Below are 26,943 nucleotides of genomic sequence, written 5' to 3' on the forward strand. Positions count from 1 at the left end.
TCGGGGCTGCCCTCCTCTCCATAATCTCCTACGTTAGACATACGTCATAGTAGGACTGCGCATGCGCGCGCATGCGTAGTCCTACCATGGATTACGGCGAGGAGGAGGAGGGCAGCCCAGGATGCTGCGATAAGGTAAGTGCAGTTTTATTTTACATTAATTGTAGATTGCATTTAGAAAATATTTATTGCGGGGGGTGGGAGGCGCGGAGCGGAGCTCCAGGGAGTTTTTGGCCTACTCCGTGGTGCTCCGTGTAGAGCAACTCCGCTTGCTACGCCCACCCTTAGATTTATTACACATTTTTAATCAACATCAATTAATATGTCTCCAGGAAACCTGGTCAACAAAACCTTTTAACATACCAAACTTTAAAACATATGAAATCCAAGCCACCGTGAGCCCTTTGAAAAAGTTTCAGAATTAACACAAAAACATACTGTTTGCTAAGAGCGATTCTAAAGGATCCGAGGCGAAAACTAATCTTATTGGTAAATGTCTATTTTGCACCATCAAGTGTGAAAAGCACAAAAAAAAAACTTAAACTGTGCTAGATGAACTGGAACTAATTCTAGAACAGTATGCCTCAAATATAGTAAAGATAACCAGGGACTTTAATAATGACTTTTTATTTTTATAATGCCCACCCGCCATGAAGGATGATTCTCCAGATTAAGGCGCTGATTACGAGTTTGGAGGTCTCACAGGAGGCCTCCACACCAGCACCCTGCTGTGAGACCACCAAGCACGTAGTCAGACCGCCCTCCGGATTTCGAGTTTAATCCTGGTGGGTGGTACTGCGGCAGTGGTCACACGGCAGTACCTTTCATAGGCTCAAAGGAGAGCCATAGAAAGGGAGCGCCACAGCACGGTCCTGCACAAGAAGAAATGTACCATGTCGTGCATTTCTCCCTGTGCAGGAACTGGGGGTGCAAACAAGCAGACGGGCACTACATGTCCCCCCCGCACAGAGGTGATGGGGGCCCTGTAAGAGCCCCCCGAGTTGCCTCACCGTCAACCTTTCATGGCAGGCTCACAGATGTGGATAGAGTCGCAGGGAAGCAACTCGTAATATGTTTGGCGTGCCGCAGGGGCACCGCTAGCATATTGCAGCCTCTGACCACTGCAACACCACCGCAGGATCCATGATCCCAAGCGGTTGCAGTGGTCCTGTGGCGGTCTGACTGCTAAACTCAGAATACGGCGGTCGGACGGCGGGTGCAGCAGTGGCCACAGCACCACCACCACAGATTCAGCAAGCGCATAATCAAGCCCTTAGTCTGAAATATTCCTGAACCAATTATGGGAATCTGATGGGAAAACCCAAGGCAAAATAATTGGGCAATGTGTGAATTCTTCACAGATCTAGAACTTTGTGCTCTAAATGGAAGATTTGTGTCAGATCAACCAGCAAACCCGACCTTTATCTGTGTCTCTGGGTGAAATTGGAATTGCTCAAATATGGGATTAACCCCACCATTTTACATTTTTTAATATCCCTTCATGACAAAACATAGCTACAGTTGAAGTTGACAAAAAAATATTTGGTCCCCAAAGATACACACTGCCAATGCATTGAAACCACTACTCTTTGCACTGTACATAGCAAATGTATCAATGCTTTCAAACGCTCCAAAGGGATTTGCCCCCAATTTAGGAAGATAACTAATCAGTTATGACCATGACATCATCTTATTTTTGACGACATCATCTTATTTTTGACCATGACATCATCTTATTTTTACTGAACGCATCAGGACTCCAATTGCAGTTACAGAACCTACAAAAATGCATGTCGAACATGACCTAAAAGTCAACCTAAGTAAGACAAAGACCATGATCTTTGGTATAGTCGGGAAGCATGTTAAATCAACAGTTGAAGGCAACACTTGGGAAGAAGTACCAACTTATCATTACTTAGGCCTAACCGTTGATAACCTACTAGGCTGGACATGCTGTCTTTCAAACTTGTACATTTGAAAGTAGTGGCCAACGTTTTAGTGGGTCACAATCAGGTTGCACAGCTGTATACGCATTAGTACCTCAAAGTAGTACACATCCACCAAAGTAATCAATTGTTTATCCTTTTTATTTTCTCCTTCTTTTTCATCATTTATCCTTGTTTTTCATCACGTCAAAGGATGTAAAAATTTGTTAATATTACTTTTAGCGTATTAATGTTCTGAGTATTGCCCATCCAGGCCTATACATGAACTTGTTCAGAATTTTCAAATCCTCCACTCAGTTCGATACACATCTTACTCAATGCATTTCGGTTTGAAAAAACCTTCATCAGGAGTATCTACAAATTAAAAATACGTGTATCAGTCACATTGCATTTACAACCCCCGTAATATCAAAATATTATTTGCCTGCGTTCCTGTGCTTAATTTATCCAATGCGGTTTCTACTGAAAGTGCCTATAAAACTAAATCCCATCACCCTAAACATATAACCCTTCTCAACTGCGAGCTCCAAATCATACCATGTAACCCTAAAACGTGAACTCTACATCCTGATTTTAACAAAACTAATGCGCCCTGAATCAACAAACCCCTGACATTCTAACCTCTTAACCCCTATCAACCTCTAGTCACTTCTGTCCTGCTTGCCTACTCCCCCCCCGAGAATACTAAACCACTTTCCACACCGATTCAAACATCATGCCCGTTCCCCATGCATACCATACAAACTTGAAGACAAGGAGGACATGCGGTCTGTCACTCTATAAGGGTGCTGGAAACTAAACTAGGGCCTGCACTACTGTACGGAGCATTTGTTCTGCCCGAAAAATCCACAAGCGATCTGGAAAACGATTTATGAAAAACTCAGATATTTACTGAACCGTTGCTCCTCAATTCCCCAATGTAAACTACGGCTGGAGTTAAAACTGATCTGATTAAACTGTTTGTCGCTTAGCGGCAATGCTGACATATTTCTGTGACTGTGCAAGAGCGTAAAAAGACTCATTGGGAGCCCTGATCTACATCGAGGTAATCAAGAACCAAGATGTGGGCTTGACGTTGAACCTGGGTTCTGTCAATAAAACAATTGCAGAAAACAACTTGCTGTCATTGGCAGATCTCATCAATTTACCCCAAACAGGCTCTTTGGAAGATTGCGACAGCTGAGGATTTACTGACACTGCAGAAATATTGAAATGCCCATTGTACAACGGAATCATATACCAGACTAAAACAATAGTATTTTTTTCTAATTTGAAGCCAGGATGCAAACAGAAATATATGAGATTTTGCTTCATGTTGATACAAATAGCTCAAATTAAGGGGCCTTGGGATATTAACAGTTTACCCTCCAAAGCCTGCGGCTTGTGCATCTACAAAGAGGAGTGGATTGAGCATTTAATCTGTCTATGTCCTAATTTATTAGAGCTACGAAAGAAATACATGAAAAGAAAACATTTAAATCAATCAATTGTAGATCGATCAGAGAGGCTGTTGCTTATTTTTTTCCACTACGTACTCAATTTATTGGGAAGTTAACTACATTTTCAGATTAGGTCTATTCTAGTTTTAAGGAACTGTGACTGAAATGCCGCTTTTAAGGAATATTCGCAGATGCGCTGTGATTTTAATGCCCTTTTTACTGTACAAATATTTTAATATATATTTTATACAATAAAGGCGTATTATTCATTCATCTACACATTCCATGTACTCTTAGATGCTGCCTACCACCAGGCACCCTGCGGAACATCCGCACTAATCATGACTTATCATGGAGCTCATTCACCCCCTTCTGGGAAAGTATGCACTAGTTTTACGTAAACAGCTCCTCCCCTGTGTAAAACAGCGGTGCGCCAATCCATGCCTAGAATGCGCCTCCCAGATCCAGGGCAGGATCAGGCTGGCCTTTATCCAGTATAATCTATGAATAAACAATAGCTGCAGGTCACAGAATACAGCGTCACTCCCAAATCAGTGCACTCCTGGTAGAAGAACGGTATACCTTCCGGTGTTGCTTAAGAAACAGAAGTCAGTGACTAACTGCGAGAATGACTCTCTTCTAACCTCTCCGGGCCATTAGCTAATGTAAATCACCCTACACGGTAAAATACAAGACCAATTGCAGCGTCAACAGACTTAGCAAGATCACAGAACCGGTAAATGCTGCCCAAATTACGAAATTGGTGCAGGACCATACACCAGGTAGGTAAGGTAACGCTACCTGAATGCACATAACGATGCAGAATTGAACATTTATTTCTGCATCTCGTCTTTTTATACGGTTTTGAACCCACTACCGGTATTCAAGGAATTAGGATCGAGGCGTCTCACACATCATATCTATTCACAAGAAGTCCTCCGTTCAGCCACCCCTTGAAGGTAGGAGGGACGCCCCCCACATTTATCAGTGCTCAGTGACCCATGCGCAGCTCTGCATCGAGAAAGGTGGATTGCAACTTTTCCATACGTAGACTCTTACCAAGCACGAGTCAGCTGGAAAAGCGTATAACACGCGCACTTGGGACCCCATACAAGACACAACTCATCATGTCTGCAAACTACACGTCTCGTGTGTTGAATGACGTGCCCTCGTGCACGAGTACAGGCAGCCCTCCTCTAGGAGAGCGACGAAAGTCACACCGGTAATGCGACTGACCCGGCTCGAAGGAAGACCACAACGTGCCACTGAGTCACACTCGGCCACTTGTCCTGCTGGTGACCTCTGAGAGGTCAACAGAGCCAGGACGGAGGCGGTCACGTGCCCGTAGCAGTAACCATTGTGCTGAGGCGGCGAGGGGAGTTTCCTAACGGGAATTTGACTGATGTCATCCATGCTGACCGTTTACTGGAAAAGGCTTGAAGCGCATTAGCGCCGACAAAGGCTGGAGTGGGCTGCGCGCCAAACTGAGGTGGGATATTCACTCGTTAATGCCCCGCAACAGATAACTGAGCGCGGGGCGCTGCGCTCCACCACCACCGGGATGTCAGCTCGGCAGAAGAGGTGAAGTGGAAGAGGCCTGCGGGCCCCGCATATCTCTTGATGGATTGTGCGCATCTGCAAACTCATACACAAAACAGCCAGTATTCCTAGGCAGTACATGGCTTCTGTATTAGTAGCGTTTTACGTGGCATGATAATGGTGGGGACCGTTTATAAGAAAGGCAACCCATAAAACCAACAGTGTAGCAAGGGCACAAGTCCTAAACAAGCATTGGCATAGCCAATAGGTCTCGCTTTTGGGACCTTATAAGTACTTAGTTATGCAGCACAATATCCTTGGTGCAACATCATCAACTGTTGCATGGCTAAATACTTATAAGGTCCCAAAGGCGAGACCTATTGGCTATGCCAATGCTTGTTATCCCTGATGCTGTTCTCCTCCATGTGCCCTGCGTTCTACCTTATGACTTTATAACCACTTAGTACTTTACTATCCAGTGTCTTGGATATTATGAATACCCTCATGTACCCCTTATAAACGTATTTGCAGGGCACAAGTCCTAAAAAAAGAAGTGGGGGGACGCTCCGAGTTAGGTGGTGTCACCGGAAGTGACCTCACGACAGGAAGTGACGTCACGAGATGTAGTCCCCACTAATTAACAAAGGTTAGAAGGCAATGGGGGCAGGTTCAAAGGGCAAAGGAGAATTTTTACCTTGGAATTAGTCACCGTATTGACACTCAAAGGAGCGGGGAAATGAAAGCTGCGCTTGTTCGGTGCGTATTTATTGCCCACAGTAAATTTGCCGGTCTCCGTCTGAAATGCATAAACACATACTGACCTTTTCTAATATACGGCCATGAGCGCCCGTCTGTCATACTGAACGGCTCCATCAACGTGAAACAACTTAAAGAGCTCTGTTCGCCCTCTCTCGACAATAGAAGGTGGGGTTTGGTGAGTGCTGAGCGCGCGAGCAGGCTCGGGTACCGGCTCCATCTTTTGGGCAGGGGGGACGTCGTCCACCCGGTAAAAACCCGGTAAAATAAGTGGGGGGACGCCGTCCACCCGCGTGGTACCCCGACTCGAGCCCTGCGTATTTGCATATTGTATTGTATTGTAATTGCATTTGTATAGCGCTTACTACCCCTGATTTGTAATGCGCACTGATACACTCGGGTCTGTAATTGTATTTGTACATTCACACAACTTGTAAAGCGCTCTGATAATCTCGGGTTGAGCTAGCGCTTTATAAAACTCAAATTAATAAAATACCAAGCTACTGAAAACTGTAACGCGAAGTTCCCATTCATTAGCGATCATGGGAGTCCAAACATGCTATCAGCCTAAACCAGAACTACATTTCTCTGGATGCAAGGCCTGGTACAGACAATGCTAGGAATACAGTCCTGAAATGTTTGTGACTCTGTATAAGACAAGACTCCGTATCCTAGACTAAAAGAAATAAATGGGCAATGCAACAGACTGCCATGAAACGTAAATATCCCAACCTGCTTTCCAGTCTCCAACTTGAATACCGGGCCTCCCTACACAACATTCTCTCGCTAGCAGTGCTTTAAATGGAAAAAAATAAGTGCAGGTACTCACCAAATTGAAATGTGGACTAGGGGGCGGGGTTTGGGGCGGGGCTATTGTGGCGGGGGTATGGGAGCGGGGCTACTGACAATGCTAAGGGACCCGGCCAGAGACACACATTTAATTTGACTGAGATTCAATTGATGCGCCGATGTGCAGAATGATACTGAGATGCAAAACATACATTCACCTGAGCCACTCAATGCAAATTTGCTTCTGATCTAGCCTGCGAACAATTTGATTACGCTTCACTAAATAGGCCAACAATCTTCACAGCAGCTAAGTCTGCTCACAAAACCCAGCAAAACGTGAGGAAAGCAGATTAAATCGGAGTCATTATCTTATGCATTTTATAGAAGGGCCTGCAGGCCAGCTAGGAGGAACGGACGGAAGCCGTGTCTTGTGGCCACTACTTCTGGCATTAGTACCTAATGGGTCGGTCTAGTGGCAGGGGTTTTGCATCATTGATAATCGAGATTTTGTTACAGGAATTTCAATAAAAAATGCAACTTTTGGGACACTTAACTTCCAATTGAGCAACCTACACGCAAACAACTGCAAGCATATTTTGAATTCTTTCTGCTGCAATATAAAGGCCACAATTTACAGACAATAGATAAATGCTATTTCTACAGCAGCATTCAGTACCAGTAAGTAATGGTACCAACTGATAACAGCAACAGTGCACAGTCACTGCACAGAGTTGGATTTAGGATTAGATGTATGGGATGCAGGCTCATTAATGCAATTTCACTATAAAAATATACCCATTTCTTTTCTTTGGGGGCAAAGAGGGAGAATTTTCCTTTAGTATATTCATCACCTCGACAGTCCTTTAAACTCTGGCCCAACAAATGGTGCCCCTTTTATTTTTTTTACACAATAAGGTCTGCATAAGTTTTGCTGTCTGTTGTCTTCAGAAAATGGAAGAGGGAGTGAAATGAGCAGAACCTACCAGCCAATCACATTCCACGTTCAATTATTAAAAACAGATTCTGTGGACATTCTTTGACATCCATATATCATACAGATTGAGAGCTACGCAAAGATTAATGTCTCTTCAGTTGGTAATGGTATGAATCAAAGGGAAATTAGTCATGTTTCTTTTTGTGCCAGGGTCTATAAGTTGTGTTCAAAAACCCTCATTCAAAAAAGAAACGCGACACAGCTGACGAGTTGGTCCGTTTTCCTGAAGCACTTTGATGGAGTGCTAATCTCCCCTCCTGCTGGCATGGCAGAATACGGCAACGTTTGTTTGGAGTCCGATAAAGGGAGTCTGCGCACATTACTAAGCCTTGATTCCTCCCCCCTCCCCGCTACAGCGTCACTATCACCACCTTCCTCCTTTATCGGACTCCAAACAAACATTGCCGTATTCTGCCATGCCAGCAGGAGGGGAGATTAGCACTCCATCAGAGTGCTTCAGGAAAACGGACTAACTCGTCAGCTGTGTTGCGCTTCTTTTTTGTACATGTAAAATTTCCCTGAGCTTGGCTGGATGCCCCATGAGTACCGGTACTCTCTTTGTACAAGGAAAAGTTCCGGTACTCATGGGCCGAAAATTTAGAAGTGCCGGTACTTAGTACCGGTGAGTACCGGCCCATTTAAAGCACTGCTCGCTAGTTAGACTCAACTGCCTCAGACAAAGTGATGTGACTTGGGGTATGCTGGGAACTGAAGTCTTGGTTACACTTCTAGCTACTATGTGAAATAGTTATACACAACGAATCTCGACAGCCATTGCGACTGTCATGCTTCAGATCGCCTCCAAGCGGAATGATGCATCCAAAGCTTGAGCTGATGAGAAGTGTAGTCCTGCGTCACACTAGTTCCGTTGCACATAGCCAGCTGCACACTCCATGTCCCAGCATTCAATTCGGCGGATGATGCACCTTGGGTACGAAGAGGAGTGGGAAGAAGGGAAAGAGGGGAGGGGGCTGCTGGGTCTTACCGGTTTGTCGAAGGAGAACTAACAGTCGTCCTTATCTGCGACCAAAAGATGTAATGCCTTTAAAAATTTACTTTTCTAATCTGAGCAGTGCATTCAAACATGAACGTTTATTGGTTGGTTCCAACCCCAATTTTTTTTCTTCTTAATTCTACAAGAGGAGAGAGGGAGTTTACTAAGGCCAAATCCTCTTCCAAAGTTAACAGCAACCAATAAAGACATGGTCTCCTGCTCCTGTATTGTTGAAAAAGGAGTTTAAAAAAAATATATTTTTTTCATATTTGTAGCTACTTTTATTCTCTACTGGCAAATTACCATTGAATTGCTAAAAAGGGCTCTCACTCACAAGGTTTCTGTGGCATGCTTCATCATAAAATCCTCATCCAGTAGAGAGAATTTCTCTCGATGGGATCACCCTCTCCTGAAGAAGCTCCTGATCTTTTAATATGTGGAACCTTAAGGAAAAAAAGTTGTAACGACAGGTGGGGTAACCCTTTTTGTTTTTTATTCATAGGTCCCCAGGTAAAATAAAAACGGGACAAGGAGTACAAATTGAAGCCTAGAGATAATGAAGTGCTCTAGCACCACTGCATCTGATCTACATGTTACGGCCGTCATCTGCTACCCTGGTCTGTTGGCCTTTCTCAGGATCCAGAACAAGGTTGATTATAGGTGTGAACCCAGCAATTGGTTCATGCAAAAGATCCTTAATCATAGGGTAGCATGCACCAAGTCACACATACGTACGGTTGTTGGACTCCAGTGAGTCCGGTAAGCATCTGTAGAGGTAGAGAGGAAAAAAGGAAATATGTTTCATCATAGTTGCACAACAATTTATGTGACTTTAGATATTACTCTGTCTATGGCAGTGAAAGCATTTTTTGTGATAAAAAGCACACCGAATAGTGTTATCACCGCAAACCGTGCTGGAGCGGGTAGTACAAAATTTTGTAAACCCCATTCTGCATGTTTATATTAATCTGAATAATCAATTAATTGTAATAGTATTAATCTGTTTGAAGTGATTAACTCACCAACTATATTAAAAAGAGAAATATACGTGGGTATTGCACTTTGCATGGCTATATTAATTGTGAGTTAACTTGTGTACGCATATTAATAGTAGAAAATTAGAACATTATATGTTATAGGTTGCTTTAAGTGATGTATTTGTGATTTGTGCTTTATTCAGTGAGTATAAACCGCTCTGAGTGTTGCTTCTGCTAGATAAATACACACACATATGGGTATTAGTAAGGGGATAACATTTTATTAGTCATTTTCATCTTTTAATTACGTTTTTGTGTTTCTTTTGCTTAAGTTGACCATTTCGGCCTATACAAGATGGCTGAACAGGACGGTAAACGTGACTGCCTTGACAACACGAGGTTCTGGGTGAAGTGCGCATGCGTCACCGCCAGCAACAGTGGCCTGGACCTGACCCCGGGTGAACATGTACCCTCCAGGGTCATTCCGGGAACTCATCCAAGACTAAGAGACAATGCCCAATTTAAAAGCCGGAACAAGCAAGTTTGATGACTTCAGCTACGACACCCTGAGAACCGCTCACTGCCAGTCGAAATTGACCAATCTGAACTCTCTAAACCCAATCTTGATACATATTTGTTAGTATTTTCATTATAAAAGTAGGTAGGGAATTAGGGTAGTATTCGCTTCGACCGGCTCGCTCATCTTTGACGAACTTGATTTCCTGACGTTATGCTGACGGAGAGGACGGTGACACTGCTGGACAGCTGTTATCCTGAATCTTTGAGAGACTGAATTGCGGCCAAACTTTGAATAAATTCTTCTTTGACTGATTTACTTAGAGAACGACTTTAGCAAGAATAGGTAAATATAATGCTCTGAAATGTTGATGATGATGATTACAAAATTTCCTTGCAAAATAATTTAGATAAAGAGTATTTGATTAATTGACAAATGTGTTGTTTCAGTTATTTGAATAAAAGAAATGTGGTAAGGAAGTAATGAATGGATAGACGAGCATTATTCATTAAAACCAAGTAAAACAAGTAAATGATTCATCTCCTTATGGGAGGGATATCTTGGGTTTAATGTCAGTATATTTAGGGTAGGGCGAAGGTATTCCTCTCATGTCAGCGTTGTGAAACGTATTTTCCCCCAGAAAACAGGTCAACCGAGTGTAAGTATATTGGTGTTATGGGCCCCACCAATGAATGTATGTGAGTGAATTGGATGCCGAGGTAGTTGGTCTGTGCCGTAGGGGGAATTTGACGTTTTGCGCTGCATCAGTTTTCTGGTAGCAAGACGATGGTTTTTATTGTCTTGGTTTGGTGATTATTGCTTGTAAATAGCTTATTGATTATTGGTTATTGATACTGGTTATGTACTAACACTAACTTGAGTACGCATACTAATAGTAGAAAATTCGAATATTGCATGATATATGTTGCTTTGGTGATGTACTCGTGATTTGTGCTTTATTAAGTGAGTATAAATCGCTTTGAGTGTTGCTTTCTGCTAGATAAATACACACACATATGGGTATTAGCAAAGGGATAACATTTTATTAGCCATTTCTATGTTTTAATTAAGTTTTTGTGTTTCTTTTGCTTAAGTTGCCCATTTCGGCCTAGACAAGATGGCTGAACGAGACGTTAAACGCGACTGCCCTGACAAACACGAGGTTCTGGGTGAAGTGCGCATGCGTCACCGCCAGCAGCAGTGGCCTGGACCTGACCCCAGGAGAAGATGTACCCACCAAGGTTATCCCGGGAACTTCGCCAGCAATCACACAATGGACAATTTAAAACCGGAACCAGCAAGTGCGATGAGTTCATCACACGGACACCCTGAGAACTTCACCCGCGAGCCCAAGTCAACCAATCAGGACTTTCTAAACCCCAATCTTGATACTTTTTGACATTATTTTCATTATAAAAGTAGGTAGGGAATTGAACTAAGGCTGGCTCTTCTTTGATGAACTCGATTTCCTGACGTTATGCTGACGGAGAGGACGGTGACACTGCTGGACAGCTGTTATCCTGAATCTTTGAGAGACTGAATTGCGGCCTAACTTTGCTGAATAAAGATCTATCCCTGACCTGACTGACTTAGAGGATGACTTTTAGCCAGATTAGGTAAATATTATGTTCTGCAATGCTGATGATGATTTCTAACGATTTTTGCAATATTTCTTAGATAAAGGATATTTGATTAATTGACAAATGTGTATGTCAATTATTTAAAGAAGAGTATTTAGTCAGTATGTAAAGTGTAGATAAATGATTGTGTCACTAAACCATAGAGAACAACTAAATGATTCATCTCCTTATGAGAGGAATATCTTAGGGTGAAGTCAATGTATTTAGAGTGAGGTATAGATATTCCTTTCATGTCAGCATTTGGAAGCTTATTCTTCTAGGAAAACAGATCAACGGAGTGTGAGTGTTGGTGTCATGGGCCCCACCAATGAATGTCTTTGAGTGAATTTGCTGTTGAGATATTTGGTCTGTGACGAAGGGGGAATTTGATGATCCACGCTGCACCAGTTTTTCTGGTAGCGGTATGATGGGTTTTTATTGTTTTGGTTGGTGATTTTTGCTTGTAAATAGCTTATTGATTATTGGTTATTAATATTGGGTTATGTACTAATACTGTATGTGAGTGAATTGGATGCCGAGGTAGTTGGTCTGTTCCGAAGGGGGAATTTGACGTTCTGCGCTGCATCAACCGCACTCGCATGTATCACATGATGTGCAACACAATACTGTGTTGAGTAAAATACCATGCACACAAATGGCAGGGTTGTTCAGGATGCAATTAAAACGTACCCCCAAATGAGGTTACTTATAGCCCACTGGGGTTCAGGACAAGACCTCCATGTAGTCCAACTCTAGAGAAGAGTCAATCTTGTATTCAGATTTTTAATTATGCAAGAAAACAATGCTGGTAGAATGTGTATAAACCTGTTAATTCACTTTGTCAAAGGAGCAGCTGGTGGTTATACTTCCACAGTCCTTGCTCCTGCATGTTGGCTGTGTCGGGGAATGGAATAATGCATAAATGATACAGGTGTACTCAAAACAAAAAAGATACATATATACATACATAATACACACATATTCACATTAAAAAACATAGGTGTCAGGGGTGTTATAGTTAGCTGGCCATTTCACTCGTACGAAACCTCCTCTGTTATAGTTAGTTCTGCTATGCAATGCACTGCTGATGATGTTACATATTGCATTATACATGACATGGTCAGGGACATCACTGATGACATCACTGATGACATCTCAAATGACATCACTGATGACATCACTGATGACATCATCCAGTGAATGTGGTTTAGTTTGAAATTTAAATATGTATTATATACATACCAATCTGTATTGAAGATTGAGTGGATATATAACTGTCTGGATGGAGGATTTAGTAGCTGTCTGACTGTCTGTTTAAGTGAGTAATTAAAAGTGTCTCAATACATGGATTAGTAACTGAACTATGGGAATGTGTGCATCACTGTCTCTGTTGTTGTATGACATGCTGCATCAGTTGGTCACTAACTACATGAGTGTGTATATTAGTTATTGATTAGTTGGGTGAGTATTTGTATGGGACACTGAGTTTGTGTGTGGTTGGATGGGGTGTGTGTAACTCTATGCATAGATGTGTGAATGGTTGATTGACTAGGTTGTTTGGGTGACGGAGTGTATTTATTTGTGTGTTGGTGAGCGAATATATGTTTTAGTTGTACATCTTCAACAAATTAAAAAAATAAAAGGCATTGTATGTGAGAGTTGGTGTATATAAATAAGTATGTGTAAGAGTCAGTGATTGTGAGAGTAACTATATGAATGAGTGTATAATTGTAATGGTGATTTTTTAACATATTAACTTTGAGTTACTATGTGTTTGAATAAATGAGGTGTTGTTGGATAATTGTGTAAGTGAGTAAATGTAAGTGTAATTAATTTTTTTCATGAGTGAGTAGGATGACTGCATAACTGACTAAGATGACAGCTGATGTGTCAATGTCTATATATGTGTATAAGTGCATTTGATAGTGTTCTATTAATTAGTGACTGCATGTATAAATGATTCTGTTGTTGAATAGGGAGTTGCGTGTGTAGACTTAGGAATCAGTGAGTGGGTATGTAGTAACTGGTATTGGTGTGTCAATGGTTTCAAATATGGTACTCTGTATTTTACAGTGAGTGATGAAAGGTTATACTAGTGTAAAATGAGGTGTATCAGATTGTCACGTGGATAATGTCATCAGTGATGTCATCAGTGATGTCATTTGAGATGTCATCAGTGATGTCATCAGTGATGTCACTGACCATGTCATGAATGATGCAATATGTGACATCATCAGCAGTGCATTGCGGGCGCGCGAGTTATAGTTAGTAGAACTAACTATAACGGAGGAATTTCTATGGTTTCGTACGAGTGAAATGGCCAGCTAACTATAACACCCCTTAAACCCATGTTTTTTTCTGTGAATTTCAAAGCTTTTTTAAATGCTAATTTCTAACTATAACGTCTCTGAAACCTATGTATTTTTCAGAGAATTTCAAAGCTTTTTTAAATGCTAATTTCTAACTATAACGTCTCTGAAACCTATGTTTTTTTTCAGTGAATTTCAAAGGTTTTTTAAATGCTAATTTTTAAGTGTGATAGTAGTATACCTATTTTTTTCTACTGATTTCCTATAGTTTTTTTTAACTGTTTATTTATAAATATTTTATTCATTAAATAACATTATATATTTTTCTGAAAATTGCAAAAAAGTTTTTTTTAAAACATTCAAACAGAAATAGTGATACTTTTTTTGTTTTCATTTTTCATTTTAATATATTTATATTATTTTCTTTTGAAAAACATTTTTTACCAATTTTTTTTCGGAGTCGCACACTCAAAGTGTACACATCACGGTGGGTGCGTGGATTCTAGCCGCCATTTTAGAAAAGTTGTGAAGGATCCATGTACGGTGTGCGAAGGCTGCATGTTTTTCAGTTACATCATATACATTTAATATTACGTGATGTGCGCGATTGGTATGCGACCAATCCGCGACTCCTGCGCATTCGTGACACAAGCGCATTACGGTACGAGATGCTTGCGCGGTGGCGGGTCCCGCGTGATGTCATATACATGCTGGGGCGAGCTGGGAGCGCGACTCCCGCAAAAAAAAGTATGTTCCAAAATGATATGTATGTGTCTTTAATATACATATTAGGGCAAGAGATTATCTAAGATATTCATAAAAATAATATATTTGTACTTATAATAAACATAGATTATTTTTAAATATATTTTTGCGAAGTCGGGTGCGTGCATCGTGAGCGCAGAGAATCAGGTCATCAGAGCTTCTGTAGAGCCAGAGAAACCAGGTCAGCAGAGTTGCTCTGGAGCCAGAGAACCAGGTCAGCAGAGCTGCTGTAGAGCCAGAGAAACCAGGTCAGTAGAGCTGCTTTAGAGGGAGAAAACCAGGTCATCAGAGCTGCTCTAGAGCCTAAGAAGCAGGTCAGCAGAGCTGCTCTAGAACCAGAGACCCAGGTCAGCAAAGCTGCTCTAGAGCCAGAGACCCAGGTCAGCAGAGCTGCTCTAGAGGCCGAGAACCAGGTCAGCAGAGCTGCTGTAGAGCCAGAGAAACCAGGTCAGCAGAGCTGCTTTAGAGGGAGAGAACCAGGTCAGCAGAATTGCTTTAAAGCCAGAGAACCAGGTCAGCAGAGCTGCTCTAGAGCCAGCGAACCAGGTCAGCAGAGTTGCTTTAGAGCCATAGAACCAGGTCAGCAGCGCTGCTCTAGAGGCAGAGAACCAGGTCAGCAGAACTGCTTTAGAGCCAGAGAACCAGGTCAGCAGAGCTCTTTAGAGGGAGAGAACCAGGTCAGCAGAGCTGCTTTAGAGCCAGAGAACCAGGTCAGCAGAGCTGCTTTAGAGCCATAGAACCAGGTCAACACAGCTGCTGTAGAGCCAGAGAAACCAGGTCAGCAGAGCTGCTTTAGAGGGAGAGAACCAGGTCAGCAGAATTGCTTTAGAGCCAGAGAACCAGGTCAGCAGAGCTGCTCTAGAGCCAGAGAACCAGGTCAGCAGAGTTGCTTTAGAGCCATAGAACCAGGTCAGCAGCGCTGCTCTACAGGCAGAGAACCAGGTCAGCAGAACTGCTTTAGAGCCAGAGAACCAGGTCAGCAGAGCTCTTTAGAGGGAGAGAACCAGGTCAGCAGAGCTGCTTTAGAGCCAGAGAACCAGGTCAGCAGAGCTGCTTTAGAGCCATAGAACCAGGTCAACACAGCTGCTTTAGAGCAAGAGAACCAGGTCAGCAGAGCTGCCATAGAGGCAGAGAACCAGGTCAGCAGAGCTGTTTTAGAGGGAGAGAACCAGGTCAGCAGAGGTGCTCTCGAGCCAGAGAAACCAGGCCTGCAGAGCTGCTTTAGAGGGAGAGAACCAGGTCAGCAGAGCTGGTTTAGAGCCAGAGAACCAGGTCAGCAGAGCTGCTCTAGAGCCAGAGAACCAGGTCAGCAGAGCTGCTTTAGAGCCATAGAACCAGGTCAGCACAGCTGCTCTAGAGGCAGAGAACCAGGTCAGCAGAGCTGATTTAGAGGGAGAGCACCAGGTCAGCAGAGCTGCTTTAGAGCCAGAGAACCAGGTCAGCAGAGCTGCTCTAGAGCCAGAGAACCAGGTCAGCAGAGCTGCTGTAGAGCCAGAGCAACCAGGTCAGTAAAGCTGCTTTAGAGCGAGAGAACCAGGTCAGCAGAGCTGCTTTAGAGGGAGATAACCAGGTCAGCAGAGCTGTTTTAGAGCCAAGGGACCAGGTCAGCAGAGCTGCTCTAGAGCCAGAGAACCAGGTCAGCAGAACTGCTCTAGCTGACACTGACTGACTGACACTGACTTACTGATACTGACTGATTGACACTGACTGACACTGATTGACTGACACTGACTGACACTGACACTGACTGACTGACTGACACTGACTGACACTTACTGACACTGATTGACTGACACTGGCTGACTGACACTGACTGACACGGACGACTGACTACTCTCTACTACTCTACTACTCACTCTCTACTACTCACTCTCTACTACTCACTCCCTACTACTCTACTACTCTCTACAACTCACTCTCTACTACTCTCTACTACTCACTGTCTACTATTCTCTCCTACTCACTCTCTACTACTCTCTACTATTCACTCTCTACTACTCACTCTCTACTACTCTCTCTACTACCCTCTCTACTACTCACTCTACTACTCTCTACTACTCTCTACTACCACTCTCTACTATTCACTCTCTACTACTCACTATCTACTACTCTCTACTACTCTCTCTACTACTCACTCTCTACTACTCACTCTCTAGTACTCTCTACTACTCACTCTCTACTACTCCTCTCTACTACTCACTCTCTACTACTCTCTACTACTCACTCTCTACTACTCTCTCTCTACTACTCACTCACTACTACTCTCTACTACTCACTCTCTACTACTCACTTTCTACTACTCACTCTCTACTACTCTACTACTCTCTACTACTCTCTCTACTACTCACTCTCTACTACTCTCTACTACTCACTCTCTACTATTCTCTCTCTACCACTCACTCTCTACCACACACTCTCTACTACTCACTCTCAACTACTCACTCTACTACTCACTCTCTACTACTCTACTGCTCTCTACTACTCTCTCTACTTCTCACTCTCTACTACTCACCCTCTACTATTCTCTACTACTTACTCTACTACACACTCTCTACTACTTGCTCTCTATTATTCGCTCTCTACTACTCACTCTACTACTCACTCTCTACTACTCTCTACTACTCACTCTCTAATACACACTCTCTACTACTCTCTACTACTCACTCTCTACTACTCTCTACTACTCATTCTCTACTACTCACTCTCAAATACTCTACTACTCTCTACTACTCTCTACTACTCACTCTCTACTACTCACTCTCTACAACACTACTACTCACTCTCTACTACTCACTACTCCTCACTCTCTACTACACTCTACTACTCTCTCTCTACTACTCACTCTACTACTCTCTACTACTCTCTCTCTCTCTGCTACTCACTCTCTACTACTCACTCTCTACTACTCTCTACTACTAACTCTCTACTACTCACTCATCTACTCACTCTCTACTACTCACTCTCTACTACTCTCTACTACTCACTCTCTACTACTCACTCTACTACTCTCTACCGCTCTACCTCTCTCTCTACTACTCTCTACCTCTCTACACCTCTACCTCTACCTCTCTACCTCTACACCTCTACCTCTACACCTCTACCTCTCTACCTCTCTCTACACGCACATATGCACATACATATATGCATTTATATATATGTATGTGTATATGTATATCTATATATACATACATATATAAACATATATAATCTGCATATCTATATAAATACAAATATAAATGCATGCATACATATACATATACATATATGCGTACATATGCATGTTATGTACATGAAAGTTTGAAAAACACTAATACAAGGAAAGCTAAAAATCCACCTAATTACAAACAGAATTGCTTTAACTTAAACGAGGGTGAGACCTATTGCATTTTCAATGCTTGTTTACTTTGGTTCCATCAAGAAGGCATTCAGATGTGTCACACATTTGCCATAAATTCTGAATGTTAGCGCTCTAGTTGCTCATTAGATCACTGTAGTAAAGCTACTGCTCACCTGGGAAGTCTGCTGCTGGTTTTCAAGGTCCATGTTTCAGTCTGTATGTCAGAATTTGTTTATGAAATAGAAGAGGATTTGAGAAGTCAAAATGTGCCCTAATTTTTCTTCCTGCAGCACTAATCATAATTTCTATGGCAAAATGAACCCCCTCATTTTTTTCCTTTGCAAATTAAATGTTTTAAGTGTTACCACTTTATTGCAATCAAGATGGCTTCAGGTGTGCCATACGTTTGTCATAAGTAAGACTATTAGCGCTCTAGTCGTTCTTTCGAACACTCTGGGACATTCTGTCAGTGGGCGATACTTGGGCTACATCTGGGTGATATTTGTGCTACATTTGGGCTCTTTTGTCTCTGGTGGCCATCTTGAAAGACTTATTTGTTATGAAGTTTCCTAATTTCCTCATTTACCACAGTCTCCTCAGTAGGAAATACTTTCAGTTTTTTACTTTGATACCATCATGAAGGTATTCAGATATGTCACACATGTGCCATAAATTCGGAATGTTAGCACTCTAGTTGCTTATTAGATCACTGTAATAAAGCTACTGCTCACCAGGGAAGTCTGCTGCTGGTATTGAAAGTGCATGTTTCAGTCTGCATGTCAGAATGTTTTATTGAAATAGAAGAGGATTTGAGAAGTCACTCAAAATGTGCCCTAATTTTTATTTTTTCAGCACTAATCATAATTTCTATGGCAAAATAAACCCCCCCATTGTGTTCCTTTTAAATTAAACTACTCACTCTCTACTACTCACTCGCTACTACTCTCTACTACTCACTCTCTACTACTCACTCTCTACTACTCACTCTCTACTACTCTACTACTCTCTACTACTCACTGTACTACTCTCTACCACTCACTCTCTACTACTCTACTACTCACTCTCTACTACTTACTCTCTACTACTCACTCTCTACTACTCTCTCTCTACTACTCTCTCTCTACTACTCACTCTTTACTACTCATTTTCTACTGCTCTCTACTACTCACTCTCCAATACTCACTCTCTACTACTCGCTCTCTACTACTCTCTACTACTCACTCTCTACTACTCACTCTCTATTACTCTCTACTACTCACTCTCTACTACTCACTCTCTACTACTCTACTACTCTCTACTACTCTCTCTACTACTCATTCTCTACTACTCACTACTACTCTCTACAACTCACTCTCTACTACTCTACTACTCACTCTCTACTACCCTCTACTACTCTCTCTCTGCTACTCACTCTCTACTACTCACTCTCTACTACTCACTCTCCACTCTCTACTACTCATTCTCTACTACTCACTCTCTACTACTCGCTCTCCACAACTCACTCTCCACTACTCACTCTCCACTACTCACTCTCCACTACTCACTCTCTACTACTCTTCTACTCTCTACTACTCTCTCTACTACTCACTCTCTACTACACACTCTCTACTACACACTCTCTACTACTCCCTACTACTCTCTCTCTACTACTCACTCTCTACTACTCATGCTCTATCTACTCTCGAATACTCACTCTCTACTGCTCTCTACTACTCTCTCTCTACTACTAACTCTACTACTGACTCTCTACTACTCTCTACTACTCACTCTCTACTACTCTCTACTACTCTCGCTACTACTCACTCTCTACTACTCACTCTCTACTACTCTCTCTACTACTCGCTACTACTCACTCTCTACTACTCTCTACTACTCACTCTCTACTACTCACTCTCTACTACTCTCTACTACTTACTCTACTACTCACTCTCTACTACTCTCTACTACTATCTACTACTCACTCTCTAATACCCACTCTCTACTACTCACTCTACTCACTCTCTGCTACTCTCTCTACTACTCTTTACTACTCATCCTCTACTCTCTACTACTCATCCTCTACTCTCTACCTCTCTACCTCTCTCTACTACTACTCTCTACCTCTACCTCTACACCTCTACACCTCTACACCTCTACCTCTCTCTACACGCACACATATGCATATATATATGCATATATATGCATATGCATTTATATTATCTACTGGCGGTCGCCAGTAGATAGTTATAGTTAGGACCCTGTTTCCATAGGAAAACCGTAACATTCTATTTTGAATAACTTTGGCGCCGGTCGACGAATCCTCGCGAAATTTTCAAAACTAATGGGGCGCTACGGTCCGCTCCTACCCTGAAAGTCTCGGGGGGATTCGTCAAGCGGGGGCTGAGAAAAAAGGGGGGTCCCAAAACGCGTTTTCCCCATGCATTTTTCCATAGGACCTTTAGACACAGCTACAGCCCGAACGGCTGAACAGAGTTACTTGAAATTTGGCAGAGAGGTAGTCTACAGGTCAAGGACGTGCCTTTTGTAGGTCTGGTGTAAATCTGTTCAGTAGTTCCAGAGAAAATAGCATTTAAATCAATATATATATCTGTGGCAGCTTACGGTGCGCTTACCGTGCGCTTACGGTAAGCTTACCGTACGCGTACGGTGACGTGCGCGAGCGAGATTCTGATTGGCTGTTAGATCATAGTAAACATTCGAATCGGTCGAAACCAGGAAGTGTCAGCCGCCATTTTCTCTCTCGCACTCTGAGGGGGGGAGGAAAAACAAAGCTGGATAACATGAAAAGGGCAGGCTAGACAGCTCCTAACCACATAGCCATGGTTAGGGTGTCCCAAAAGAACCCCCAAGGCCAAAAATTAAATTTTTTTTTTTGTTGAAAAAACGCCGATTACGCTTACCGTACGCGTACGGTAAAAATAAAAAAAAATAAAAAAACAATATCCAAAAATGCCCCACCCCGTGTGCAAAAGGTGCCCGAAGGGCACCGTTTGTGCATGGAATATCCAACTAATCGAACAAATAATAGATAACCTTTCACAACGAAGCGCATAATATGTCCGTGTGCGGACGGTGCGCGAAGCGCATCGTGCGTACATGGCCCATCCAGCGTAACGTGGGCACGCGGTGCGCGTAGCGCACCGCGTGCCCACCGTGCGTGCACGGCACTAACTGCGTAAAGTGGGCGCGCGGTGCGCAAAGAACGGTGTAAAGTAACTTAGCATTTAAAAAACTGTACAAATTCACTGAAAAAACCATAGGTTTCACACACGTTATAGTTAGGAATTAGCATTTAAAAAACCTTGCAAATTCAATGAAAAAACCATAGGTTTCACACATGTTACAGTTAGCTGGACATTTCACTCGTAAAAAACCATTGAAATTCCCCCGTTATAGTTAGTGCAGGCAACTATAACTCACGCGACCGCAATCCTCTGCTGATGACATATGTGTCTTTATGAAAAAAAAATATTTGTAATATATGTATAGCTAAAATTTAATCGAAGAAGACATGGGCAAATAAGTGTCTAAATACAGTATTAGCATCAGCAGAGGATTGCGGTCGCGTGAGTTATAGTTGCCTGCACTAACTATAACGGGGGAATTTCAATGGTTTTTTACGAGTGAAATGTCCAGCTAACTGTAACATGTGTGAAACCTATGGTCTTTTCATTGAATATATGTATGTGTATACATATATACATACATATATCAACATAAATACAATCTGCATATCTATATAAATACAAATATAAATGCATGCATACATATATATATGCATACATATGCATGTTATGTACATGAACATTTGAAAAACACTAATAAAAGCAAAGCAAAAAAGCCACCTAATTACAAACAGAATTGCTTTAACTTAAACAAGGGCGAGACCTATTGCATTTTCAATGCTTGTTTACTTTGGTTCCATCAAGAAGGCATTCAGATGTGTCACACATATGCCATAAATTCTGAATGTTAGCACTCTAGTTGCTCATTAGATCACTGTAGTAAAGCTACTGCTCACCAGGGAAGTCTGCTGCTGCTATTGAAAGTGCATGTTTCAGTCTGCATGTCAGAAATTTTTAATGAAATTATGCTCTCAGTTTAGCTTATAGATCACCTTCCAAACCTCTGTGGGAAAAGCATGAGAAAATAGTTTTCTCTCAAACATGATTCATGATATCCCAGCAGAAGGCTTTTTCACATGGTAAAATCACTTTAGAACACACCACAATTCCTAGAATGAGTATGGTACCATCAACAAATGATTTATAACGTAACTAAAGTCGTAAAACCTTCTATTAACTGCAATGATTTTTAATGAGGTGCTATCATGTATATTGGTCCCAAGATTGCTGCCAACACTTCTTGGATGAAGTGCTGACAGCCAATCAGATCTCACGATGAGATGTGCGGTTAGGCTCCGCCCAGATATATATGTGATTTTACTTTTGATTTTCTCAGGAACTACTGAACGGATTTACACCATTTAACCAAAAGACACAAGTCTGAACTGAGGACTACCTCTTTGCCAAATTTAGTCTAATTCCGTTCAGCAGTTCGGGCTGTAGCTGCGGCTAAAGGTCCTATGGGAAATTGCATGGGGAAAACACATTTTGGGACCCCCCTTTTTTCTCGGCCGCCGCTACACGAATCATCCCGAGACTTTCAGGATAGGAGCAGACCGGAGCTGGCCAAACGTTTTGAAAATTTCGTGAAGATTCGTCAATCGGCGCAAAAGTAATTGGGAATAGAATGTTGCGGATTTCCTATGGATAACAGGTCCTAACTATAACTACCTACTGGCGAATGCCAGTATGTAATATATATATATATATATATATATATATATATAGCCCTGAAGGGCTTGGGGCTCCGGAAACGGGGAAACGCTTTTGCTTCTTGTGAATATTAATTGAGGAGCCTAGCCCACTCGCGCCCCCGACCCACGAGGGAGAGCTAATTCAGCAAAAAGGAACGGCGCGTGGAAGGGATTCAGAGGGGATAATCTCCCCTTTTGATCGTGCTTGGAAGAAGCAGCCTTTCTGAAGTCATAATTTATGAACACTTGCAAGGTTGAAATAATTCACCTGACTGCAGAAAACGAGTCCTTAAAACATCAGTGCCTGTGCAGAACTACAATCGCCAGTGTGGCTATTAACATTCATGGATTGCCAACATATATTTAACTAACATGCACAGTGCACTATGGGTCGGGTAGTATTGGTCAATGCAGTCACGTGATCTACTGTTTAAATTACGACCGAGCGCACCTGGGCGCTTGCATTCCTGTCCGTGAGCAAGGCATCCAGCCGAAACGTTGGACCAAAGGGAACAGGCGCTGTGTAAAGACTTCTGAAATAAAGCCAATTCCAAGGTATTGGGCCTCACAGTGTGTTTTTCCAGTGTGAAGTTGTGGGCTCTCCGTGCCCATGTAGTGAGGCCGCCCTGAAGGGCTTGGGGCTCCGGAAACGGGGAAACGCTTTTGCTTCTTGTGATATATATATATATATATATATATATTATCTACTGGCGGTCGCCAGTAGATAGTTATAGTTAGGACCGAGTTTCCATAGGAAATCTGAAAATTCTATTTTGAATAACTTTGGCGCCGGTTGACGAATCCTCGCAAAATTTACAAAACTAATGGGGCGCTCCGCTCAGCTCCTACCCTGAAAGTCTCGGGGTGATTCGTCAAGCGGGGGCTGAGAGAAAAGGGGGGTCCCAAAACGCGCTTTACCCATGCATTTTCCCCATGCATTTTCCCATAGGACCTTTAGTCGAAGGTACAGCCCGAACGGCTGAACAGAATTACTTGAAATTTTGCAAAGAGGTAGTCCTCAGGTCAGGCATGTGCCTTTTGCATATATGGTGTCAATCTGTTCAGTAGTTCCTGAGAAAATTGCAGTTAAAAGTACATAAATATCTATATGCGCGGACCGTGCGCGCACGTGCACGCACCATAACGTGCGCGAGCGTAATTCTGATTGGTGGTTACATGTCAGTCAACATTCAAATAGGTCGAAATCAGGAAGTGTCGGCCGCCATTTTGTGTGTTTTGTGTGTGACAGTGAAAAAGAAAGGTGGAGAACATGAAAAGGGGGCAGGGTAGAGAGTTCCTGACCCCCTAGCCTTTGTCAGGGGGTCCCTGAAGGACCCCGAAGGGTGAAAAAAACATTTGATTTTTTCTTCAAAAAATTGCGGGGTGGGTGCACGCACGGTGAAAAACCTTTTAAAAAAAAAAACATTTTAAACGAGCCATTCCATATTACAGGATACAGTCAATCTATAACTATATACATAGGTCGTTTATTGTAAAAAAAAAATATATAAAAAATATAATAATACATACATAAATTAGCATTTAAAAAACCTTACAAATTCACTTAAAAAACCATAGGTTTCACACACGTTATAGTTAGGAATTAGCATTTAAAAAACCTTGCAAATTCACTTAAAAAACCATAGGTTTCACACATGTTATAGTTAGCTGGACATTTCACTCGTAAAAAACCATTGAAATTCCCCCGTTATAGTTAGTTCAGATAACTATAACTCGCACGACCGCCACTCTATCACAAGGATGATGTCATCAGTGATGTCATGAGTGATGCCACTGACCATGTCATGAGTGATGTAATATGTGAAGTCATCAGCAGTGGATTGCGGTCGCGCGAGTTATAGTTATCTGAACTAACTATAACGGGGGAATTTCAATGGTTTTTTACGAGTGAAATGTCCAGCTAACTATAACATGTGTGAAACCTATGGTTTTTTAAGTGAATATATATATATATATATATATATATATATATACACACACACACACACATTACCTACTGGCGGTCACCATTAGTTAGTTATAGTTAGAACCTAGTTTCCATAGGAAAAGCATTTTGTGATTTGCTAATAACTTTGGCGTCGTTTGACGAATCTTCGCGAAATTCTCCAAAAAAAGGTTTATCCAGGTCAGCTCCTGTCCTGAAAGTTTGGGGGTGACTCGTCAAGCGGGGGCAGAGAAAATAGGGGGGTCCCAAAAAGTGTTTTCTCCATGTTAATTCCCATAGGAAATTTTATTACAGGCTGCAGCCCGAACTGCTCAACGGAATTACACCAAATTTGGCAAAAGGGTAGAGCTTGGTTCAGAAAGCGACCTTTTTTTTAAATGGTGTAAATCCGTTCAGTAGTTGCTGAGAAATTAAAAAAATAAAAGTTAAAAAATAATTTTCCCATAGGAAACTTTAAGCAAGGCTACAGCCCGAATGCTGAACGGAATTACACCAAATTTGGCAAAAAGGTAGTGCTTGATGCAGAAAGCGTCTTTTTTTTTAAAAATGGTGTAAATTCGTTCAGTAGTTGCTGTGAATTTCAAAAATTAAAAGTTTTGATATCTGGGGCAGCGGAGGGTTCGCGCACCCTCCCGACCACACGCTTTACTGTGATTGGCTGCCACGACCACAAGCTTCACTGTGATTGGCTGCCAATACTGCAAACTAGGAAGTGTTGGCAGCCAACTTGTGACTCGGTAGAACCGAGTCACAAGAAAAAGTCAAAAAAAGATTAAAAGAGAAGAAAAGGGGGCAGGGTTGAAACAACCTGACCCTCTAGTGCTGCTCACGGTGGTCCCACAAGGACCTCCAGGCTTAAAAAATATTTTTTATTAAAAAAAAAAAGTTAGATTGCGCGCTGGGTGCGCGAATCCGGATGAAAAACATTTTAAAAAAATGAAGTGGGGGCTCCCCCAATTCATTTAAATGAGCCCCCGGGGGTCCAGGTTCCGGGGGCAATTCTATAATTATATTGTGGGTGCCTGCGGGGCCTCCGCAGCTCCAGAGACCACCACCTCCCAGGGGCTATGTAAATTAGGTGCGGGAGAACACCAGGCCCTCCCGTAGCCCCGGGGACTGTCACCTCCCCGGGGCTTGTTTTATAAGTTTTTGGGGGTCCTCCGTGCCCTCCCCAAGCCTCGGGGATCAACACCCCCCGGAGCTTTAAATTAATATGCGGGGGGCTTCGCGGGCTCCACATAGTCTCAGGGAACACCATCTCTCCGGGGTTTTGAAAATATAGGGTGGGCGCGGCTCCCCTGCTGAAGCCCTTGATGGCCCTGGGGACGGCCACTCCCCAGGGCCGGGTCCTGCAATGTCCCGGGGAGCTCAACCCGGGACATTGTTGTTTGTTATGAGAGGGTAGAAGCATGTCTCGCACTCTGTCACAGCAAACCCTGGTTGCTTCGTTGAAGCGAGAGGAGGAAAACCTGCTCTTGATTCAAGGAAGCAAAGCAGGATTGCTTTTGGGCAAGGGGAGCTGTATGTTAGCTCTCAGCGCGGCCCACTAGTGTTAACGCAATGGGTGTGCGGGGCTCCTTGGTGTGAACGCGATGGGTGCGTGACTCCAAGTATAAATACTTTTTTTTTTAAATAGTAAAGCTAGGTTATATGTTGGGTTATTGGGTGGCTCTAAAAAGAGCCCTTGTTTTTATTGGGAGATTTTTGTAGCTCAATATAAGTGCAGATGCAGAGCCTTAGGCTATTGAGAAGGACTCTGTTTCCCTTATCTGTGAAGTGTACACCATCACTCCTGTAGATGCCATCCATATGGAAACGCAGATTGTTGTTGTATATGGAGCCCATCCTATGGTCTCTGAAATAAGCAGAAACAGCTTAATTGACATTTTTCTAGCTTTCTCAATTGGAGGACATAATTGATTGGACCACTTCTATTTCTGTCTGTGGCATATGTTAGAATATACAAAGACAGTTTGGGGGAAAAGCAACATCAATTCTTCAAAAGTGTCCTTCATTAGCATTTCCAGACCTACCCCAGTCAATGTGCCTAGGTCATTGCCACCACAGTGCACAATCATAAGGTCAGGTCAGAACAGCCTCGGAATTCGTGCCTCATTCCAGCAGCAAGGTCTTCAGTCCTCCAGGATTGCATTGCCCAATTGCTTTTTATTAAGGCCC

The 26,943-nt window shown here is 42.5% G+C and overlaps 1 protein-coding gene across 1 annotated transcript in view; it reads right to left on the reverse strand.

Moving 5' to 3' along the window:
• The window catches only part of CTF1 (cardiotrophin 1), a 163,759-nt gene that overhangs the window by 30,204 nt on the left and 106,612 nt on the right, over positions 1-26,943 (reverse strand). Inside the window, exon 3 of the mRNA XM_085615105.1 lies at positions 9,192-9,223. Coding sequence (XP_085471231.1) covers positions 9,192-9,223 — 32 coding nt within the window. The remainder of the gene's footprint in view (positions 1-9,191; positions 9,224-26,943) is intronic.

Source organism: Triturus cristatus, chromosome 7, assembly GCF_964204655.1.
Source record: "Triturus cristatus chromosome 7, aTriCri1.1, whole genome shotgun sequence".
Lineage (NCBI taxonomy): Eukaryota > Metazoa > Chordata > Amphibia > Caudata > Salamandridae > Triturus > Triturus cristatus.